The 8,665-nt window shown below is 43.9% G+C and overlaps 1 protein-coding gene across 2 annotated transcripts; it reads right to left on the bottom strand.

Moving 5' to 3' along the window:
• Positions 1 to 599: 599 nt before the first annotated feature.
• On the bottom strand, positions 600 to 6,822 carry LOC139229326 (RING finger protein 223-like). 2 transcript variants are annotated; one of them, XM_070861025.1, is made up of 2 exons: positions 6,645 to 6,822; positions 600 to 3,293 (listed from the first exon to the last, which is right to left on the bottom strand). In XM_070861025.1, the coding sequence occupies exon 2, from the start codon at positions 3,284 to 3,286 to the stop codon at positions 2,636 to 2,638; it is 651 nt and encodes a 216-aa protein (XP_070717126.1). In that variant the 5' UTR covers positions 3,287 to 3,293; positions 6,645 to 6,822; the 3' UTR covers positions 600 to 2,635. The 2 variants fall into 2 exon arrangements, with proteins under 2 accessions (XP_070717126.1, XP_070717125.1); XM_070861024.1 differs by lacking the exon at positions 6,645 to 6,822 and adding an exon at positions 5,164 to 5,202.
• Between the last annotated feature and the right edge of the window lie 1,843 nt (positions 6,823 to 8,665).

Raw genomic sequence — 8,665 nt, 5'->3', positions numbered from 1 at the left:
ATGCCACCTTCCCGCTCCGATTGCTACCGCCCCCTTCTTTTCCTTCCCTAGTTTCCCCCCCCACCCCCAAAAAAAAAATTGTAATTGCATTGAAGTCATTAAATGGTACAGTAGTAAATGGTCCAGTTGCTGGACTAGTAATGTAGCGAGTGTGAGTATATATCCCGCCATGGCAATTTAAAAGTTTGAATTAATTTTAACATCTGGAAACAAAGTTGGTATGAGTAAAAGTGACCAAAAGCAGTTGGATTGTTGTAAAAACCCAACTGCACATTTTAGGGAAAGATACCTGCTGTCTTTACCCTTCTGAGCAAGAACAACATTTTATTGAATCAGGGACGTTTGTAATTCAAGAGAAATGTTTCTTTAATTTTTTTTTAAAAACACAGAGCAAAATATACGTATCCATAACCCACATTCCCCTCCCATGGATTTGTGAAGTCCTACAGATAGTGTGGATCGGTAAGAGTTTAATCTTGTACATTTGTATATTGTAGATGAAGACTTCTTTTAAGTGATGCAGATATTACAATGCAAAAAACAAGTGTCAAAACTTTAGAACTATAAAAAGAGTTTATTATAAATCATTTGTACACAAACTCAATAACTGAGAAGTTAGAATACTTAAATAATGTAAAAGCAGAATTCAAGTAACCCCTAATTAGCTGCAATGCAATATAAATCACAGTTCTGAGATCAGTCAGTCCATTAACACATCTTAAAATCTTGCTGGTAACAGAACTCATGAAGACAGCCAGCTGAACTGATCCCAGATCTGGTAGAGTACAGACATTGCATTACAAATTAATTCCTCCTTCAGGGCTCTCGAATAGACATTCATTTTCACAGTCCCAATCTTAAAAATAAATTAAAATAAAATTCTGCATTTAAAAAAAAACATCCTGTTTTAGGCTATACATAAGGTCATTAAATTCTAGAGCCTCCCTGTGTGAGGCATGGTTCTAAGAAAAAAGTCAATTAATCTCACATTTTGAAAATGGGTCAGTGTTCCTTTCGCCAGTAATAATAAATATTGCATCAGTAGTTATGTGTTAAGAGGCTGCGTGATGAGAAAGACCACATCACTTGTGCCCAAGGCAATCGATGATGGATCATCTGTGACAAGCCCCATAATACGCCGCTACACTAAAGATTATTTTTGGCAAGGTTGTGGACTGATAAGTTAGCCGGTGTTCCAAGGGACAATGATTAAAATATATGCGTGGGCTTCAACATAGGGATCTCACTTTAAGCACTCGGAGCAGCTTTTTTTGTATAAAGCTGAATACTCGCTTTGTGAAGGGGAAGCCCACGCAGCTTTAAGATTCCACGGAGTAGAATATCCATTGTGGAACCGTTACTACAGCCTCGATTGAAGCAAGCCATTGCTGTGCTAAAGCCAGCCAGCCAAATAGGCAACGAGATACTCGTTGAGAAAAGCAGGCCTCTTCATCCTCTGGCCACAGCTGAAGAAGCAGTGTTCACCAAAAAATGGGGCTGATGTAAAACAGTGTGTTTGAAACGCAAAGGCCAGTCAGCATCCAGAGAGTCAGCTGTAGGCTAAGCACTAGAACTGACCAGGAAGAGCCAATTGTCATTTTGGGCATCAGGTGAGTGTTGGAGAATGCAAAGTTTTCTGGTCGTATTTCGGGGAAAAGATTGACAAAAAAAAAAATGGAATGGCAAACAAGAAATTGTGTGAAGGCAACAGAAATTGGTCCTATCCCCCCCCCCCCACACACACCCCTCAAACAGTGTAAAGTAGGCATATTGCTGGACGTAATCCAGCAGACATGTGTGGCAACCTGGTTCCCAATGAATTGGTTTCCCCATTGCCAAAGAGAAATTAGAGTGAAACTGTGACAGAAACAGTCAATTATTTTTTCAGAAAACAAAAAAAGTGATCAGTTATCTTGCTCAAGTGCTACAAACTTGTCATTGACTTTGGGCGTTGGGCAGCACCAATGAATCGCTAAGTGTTAAACGACTGTGTAAGATTTCTGAAGCCTCTTGTCACCAGCATGGAACGAGAGTGATGGCGTTTGTGGAAGTACAAAGATTTACACAATTTACCACTCATGAGCAAGCGCGATAGAGTATTTTAAGATAATCACACATTTAGAGAGCTTCTATATCCCTGCCCCAAAAGGATTACAATTAATTGCAGTTTACAGTGAACATTAAGGCTCTTCCCAGCAAGTTCACTGGACTGAAGATTATAAACCAGACTGTGATTTTTACAAGTTAGTGCAGGCAGAAGTGAATTGAATCCAGTCAACTTGCAGCAACAGAACATCAAGCCAGCTGATGTCCCCATTTAGCCCTCCAGTCCTTATTTGGCTTGACACTATTCGATACATTCAGTTTATTTTGTTAACTGCATTTCTGTACAGGTGATGGTTAAGATATAGCTTACAGCACTGTCACTGTGTCCCAGTACAGAAAACTTATAGGCCACAAATAATGATAGTTTTTGTTCTAGTTGTGATTAATCCCATAAATACATTGAGAAGGTTTTGTTTTAGAACGTTTTATACAGAGAACTGCTTGGTTCTCTATCCGTGAATCTTCCAAGTTGGCGAGCAGAGATAGGAATGTCCCAATGTCCTACAATTCACCGCCTTTTCTTTCCGACCTACTTGGACCAGAATGGAGTGATGGGCGGGGCAAGTGTTGATTCTGGCTGGCGCTGACTACAGCTTAGATTTCGCATGGTGATCACACACTGGAGGGGCCATAACACGACACCAAGGAAAATGATCACGATCAGTATAAGTAGGATCAGTCGCTTCCAGTCACCAAACAGGCCGAAGCAATTTCGAATCCCATTGTTCCTTTCTGGTGCAGTTGCTGGATTTTCTGGTTTGGTTTCACCGAGATCAATACAGACACAGAAGTCAGAGTCACCAGGCTCTGTGGGCCTCTTGTAGCACAGCTTCCTGCCCTCCATCCACACTGGCTCTTCGAATTGCAGCTCAGTGGGGAGTTTGGCGAGCAGCTCCTGGCTGGTTCTTAAGGCAGGGGTCCCGCTGTCTGGCATTGGCGTCTGGCGCCTGCAAAGTGGGCAGATGATATCCGTGGCCTGGTCAGTGGGCATGGTCGCCATAAGCCTGGCCAGGCACTCCAAGCAGAAGGTATGCTGACATTTCAGCAACTTGGGCGTCTTGAAGATGTTGTCATAGGAACTGAAGCAGATGGTACATTCCAGCCCTCCCACAGAGGTCCCATCGGAGCTTTCCACCGGAGAGGGGGCTTCAGTGTGCCACACCTGGACTGGCACCGACATTGTGTACCTGAGGGGAGGACAAAATACAGATACAATGTTGATCAAATGTTTAACATTTCTGAGAGGCTATGGATACATGCAAAGGTATATACTTTACCGAGGCAGGTGTCTGGCTATACAGGCACATATTGTTTGAGTCTCAATTAAAGACTAACATTTGGAGCAGTCAGACCCTGACCACAAGGAACTAAGTTGGTGCCGAGCAAGTTGTTTGTTAGATAACGAATCAGTTGACATGGAGGTTCAGTGCTGAGGCTTCATCACTGCACTCAATGAAATGTATTATATACAGTGATAAACAAACAAGTGCACTGCCAAGGTTCAGTTAGAAAGATACAGAATCTATTGCTAAACAATTCAATTAAACCCAGCAAAATGAAAACTACTACGGTTTTAGAATGGGTACATTAAAAAAGTCAGAAAATAATGACTGCAAGTTCCCGCTCCCACCAAAGTCCAAAATAAAGTTAAATCTTCAAGGCTCAGTAGCCAAACTGAAGTTGGGAAAAAGGAGTGGAGGACAGACAACACACAGCAGCAGGGTTTTTTTTTTCTAAATCGGCTATAGCTGCCAGCATTGGACAACAACTAGTCACAAATAGGTGTATTCACAATTGAAACCAATTGTCTTCCTGAAACTAAAATGGAAGCATCAAGTAGTTATGCAAAAGGGGAAATCCAGACAACAGGACTTCCCGAAATAAAGCTCAACAGATAGAAATGACACTAGGAATTGGCGAGAGATGGTTACAATTTGAGACATTTTGAAAAGGGTCGAGGAAAATGCCACACTCAGACACAGAGACAGTGAGACACATACGAGAGAGAGAGAGAGACACAGACACAGAGAGAGACACAGACACAGAGACAGTGAGACACATACGAGAGAGAGAGAGACACACAGACACAGAGAGAGACACAGACACAGAGAGACAGTGAGGCACATAAGAGAGAGAGAGACACACACACACACAGTCAGACACAGAGAGAGACACAGACACAGAGACAGTGAGACACATATGAGAGAGAGAGAGAGAGACAGACAGACACACAGACTAAACACAAGTATAGCAATCAGAGCCTTCACTTTTCAACAAGGATTCTAAAGGCCGCTTCCAGAAGTGGGCGGACGGTGCTCTTGTATCTAATGTAAGTGTTTTAAAATAGTTTTGGGACAAGTTCAAATAAATTAAGAATTGGAGTAGTGTTTGTTAAATCCCACAACAGGCACTCTTAACTCAATGATCTGAATTCAATTTATCAGATCATTTGAATATTTTAAGTACTGAATTCTCACTTTGCTGCATCATTTACATTTATTGCAAATTATTGGATCGTTTGGCGCGAGATGCAAAAACACAAGATTGCACTTTGCATCTCCAACACCCCGGGCTGTTTAGCAGACACAATAATATATTTTTTTTTAAAACAAACGAATCGTTGTCGGTTGCAGACTTGTGTTTATTAGTTTTAAAATTGAAATCGACCATGAGACCAGACATTTCGCCCCCACAGAAAGCGGATTTTTTTCTCAACCCCCGCCAAAAAAAAAGTTTGGATTTTAAAAAGTAGCAACTCGCACGGGGATGGAATGAAAGTGAGCAAGGGTTGAGGAGGAACACTTGTTCAACGCTGGCTGGTGGCGAGAGGGAGTGGGGGAAAGTTTTGTGAACACTTCGCTTACTCAACTTTGTTCGAAAAACATTAAACCGTCTACAACCACTGGATTCTCGATCAAACTGCTCCCGAGCTAGAATGCAACTCAGGACTAACATTCAAAACACAACACAGATTCCCCCAGACTTATTTAAAAGTTCATACATTCCCCCGCTGACAGAATGCATCAACTGGAATTTTAAAAAAGTTGTTTGCAATACCTTGCTGTGGTGAGAGCTCTGTGTCCTGTGTTCTGTGACGTGTTGGAACGGAGTTGATGAATAGCCAGCGACTCCTACAACCTGTGCACTTTTATAGGAGGACTTCAGTTCACTTCCCTGTTCAAAGCCGAGCCGACCTGAGCAGATTGGGCCCGCTGGTTCCTGGTTTCTAACCAGTGGGCTGGGCGATGACGAGATCCCATCACTCACTCCCCTGGTTTATTTGTTAGATTAGATATATTCCGCGCCTCCGACACAGTCTCCCGGTTGATGCACATTCCCTGTACTTCACAAATAAATGGAACCGCACCTCAAAAAGCAGAGGAGCAAATGATCAGGAAAAAGGGGCAAGCGAGGAAACATCATTCGGTTGCATTAATGCCCCCAAGATGTCACTTAACATTTGCAAGACCCCTCAACCATTGGAACCAGTTTCTCTTTACTTACTCTATCTAACCCCTTCATGATTTTAAACGCCTATCAAATCTCCTTTTCACACTTCTCACATATCTGGCTTGCAAGCCACTTAAGTGGAAAACAATGCAACTTTTCAAGTTTAAAAAAAACAGATGTAAATCAGATATTCTGTTCGACACTAACAATGCTCAGTAAAGCCTTTCAAGCGGTGCTTAAATTTTTGCTGCAGACCACTGATTGAGTCTTGTACTAGTTAAAAACCTACAGGGAATGGTTGAGGCAAATAGGATTTAAGGGGAGGCTGGATTAGCATATGAGGGAGAAGGGAATAGAGGGTTATGCTGATAGATTTAGATTTAGATGAGGAAAGACAGGAGGAGGCTCAAATGGGGCATAAACACCAGCATGGACTGGTTGGGTCGAATGGCCTGTTTCTGTGCTGTATATCGTCATCATAGGCAGTTCCTCAAACGAAGATGACTTGCTTTCACACCAAAAAGGAATGAGTTCACAGACGTTTCAATGAAAGACCTGATGTCCAAGTCCTGAACTCCAGTTGAAGGGGTGGAAGATGTCTAGGCGTGGTTTTTTTTTTACCGTGGGGTGGCCATTGCACACCACCACCACACGGGCTTGACAGAGCTGGGTCTTTATCCAGTGGCAAGAGTTAACCAGGACGACTGGAAACCTGCTCTGCTGCATGGATCTAGTGAGCACACATATCGCAGTGTGGGCTGGCCCGTGCTGCCCCTGGGCCCTCGGCTCTTCTGGGACCCATACCCCCCATTTGCCGCATCTCCGCCACGATCTCTCACCGCACCTCCGCCACAAACGGCGCACCTCCGCCACAACATTTGCCACACCTCCGCACCAAACATTTGCCGCACCTCCGCCGCGATCACTCGCCGAATCTCAGCCACGATCCCTCACCGCCCCTCTGCCCTGATCATCCACCGCATTTCTGCCTCGATCTCTTGCTGCTTCTCCACCTCAATCATTCGTCACCCCTCCGCCATGATCTCTCGCCACTCATCCGCCCCGACTTTCCCGCTCCTCTGCTGTACCTGGGCTCTGCTGATGCTCCGGCCCACGCTCCAAACAGCGACCTGGGTTTTGATGACGTCACCCAGTCGCCCAACTCGAAGCCATCGCACACTTGAAACAGCTCACGCTGGAAGTTGTAGTGATACGCTCCAGCTCTTTTATCCTCCCGACCTGCAGTGGTGTCCTCTTGCAGGTCAGGGTGGCCCATGTGTCCTGTGTAATAACCGGTAGATTTAGTTTCTACCTGTCCAAGAGAGAATACAAAAGAGAAGTCTGTTAAATCTTCTTTATCAGTTGCCTATTGGAAGTTAAGTATGTGCCCCAATAAAAACAGTACCTTACAAAAAATGTAAAGTAAACTTAACAAATTAAATTAAAATATTATTCCTTGGGGTGATGATGCACTCCAGTAAGAGAAGTCTGCTGACTTAGATGACTAAGCTTCCAACAACTAATCTTTATTGAACCCAGGATTTCAGAGATGGAATAGTTAACCTGCTTGGCTGAGGTGTTTAAAGGAATGCCTGGGGTCAATTAGCACGTTCAGGTGGACACATTTCATGGTCCTAACCATTAGCCCACCCTGCTTTAGCTCCTGCCTGAAGTCCTGTGGAGAACCCTGAGAATATCACCCCAGGAAGAGGAGGAAGGGGCTTAGTACGCTACAATTCATCCAGAGGGAGAAGAGGAGAGCAGAATTACAAACAACTAACCATTAGCCCACAGAGTAATTTCGGGACCTTGCTTCCTGGTAATCAATTGATTCATTCATTTAATCATTCTATGATTACATCAGTTAAAAAAAATTTGCATTTCAAAACCACCGGACGTCCCAAAGTATTTTACAATCAATGAGGTACTTTTTGAAGTGTAGTCACTGTTGCAATGTAGGAGACGCGGCAGCCAATTTGCACACAGCAAGCTCCCACAAACTGCAACGTGATAATGACCAGATAATCTGTTTTTATTATGTTGATTGAGGGATAAATATTGGCCAGGACACTGGGGATAACTCCCCTGCTCTTCTTTGAAATTGTGTCATGGGATCTTTTATGCCCACCTGAGAGAGCAGACGGGGCCTTGGTTTAATGTCTCATCAGAACCTCTGACAGTGCAGCACTCCCTCAGCACTGCACGAGAGGGTCAGCCTAGATTTTTATGCACTGATGTCTCAGGAGTGGGACTTGAACCCACAACCTTCAGACTCAGAGGTGAGGGTGTTACCCACTGAGCCACGGCTGACACCCTGTAATAGTTCCCTTTTTATTCATTCTCAGGATCTGAGTAAGGCTGGCATTTATTACCCATTGCTCGCCCTCGGAAGAGGACAGTTGGCATTGTCCTTGAACCGTCGCAGCCCTTGCGGCAAAAGGTCTCCCACATAAGAACATAAGAAATAGGAGCAGGAGTCGGCCATACGGCCCCTCGAGCCTGCTCCACCATTCAATAATATCAGGGCTAATCTGATCACGGACTCAGCTCCACTTCCCTGCCCACTCCCCTTAACCCTTTATTCCCTTATTGCTCAAAAATCTGTCTATCTTCACCTTAAATATATTCAATGACTCAGCCTCTACAGCTCTCTGGGGCAGAGAATTCCACAGATTTATAACCCTCTGAGAGAAGAAATTCCTCCTCATCTCAGTTTTAAATGGGCGGCCTCCTATTCTAACATCATGTCCCCTAGTTCTAGTTTCCCCTATGAGTGGAAATATCCTCTCTGCATCCACCTTGTCAAGCCCCCTCATTATCTTATATGTTTCGATAAGATCACCTCTCATTCTTCTGAACTCCAGTGTGTATAGGCCCAACCTACTCAACCTATCTTCATAAGTCAACCCCCTCATTTCCGGAATCAACTTAGTGAACCTTCTCTGAACTGCCTCCAATGCAAGTATATCTTTCCTTAAATACGTACGCAGTTCGGTTGGGAATTCCAGGATATTGACCCAGTGATACTGAAAGAGCGGGTAACATACGTCCATGTCAGGAGAGTAGGTGAGCAAGGAATTGTAGATACCGCACTCCATGCACCAGTGAT

Source organism: Pristiophorus japonicus, chromosome 18, assembly GCF_044704955.1.
Source record: "Pristiophorus japonicus isolate sPriJap1 chromosome 18, sPriJap1.hap1, whole genome shotgun sequence".
In the NCBI taxonomy this organism is placed as follows: Eukaryota; Metazoa; Chordata; class Chondrichthyes; family Pristiophoridae; genus Pristiophorus; species Pristiophorus japonicus.
This window is presented reverse-complemented; position numbering and strand designations above follow the sequence as displayed.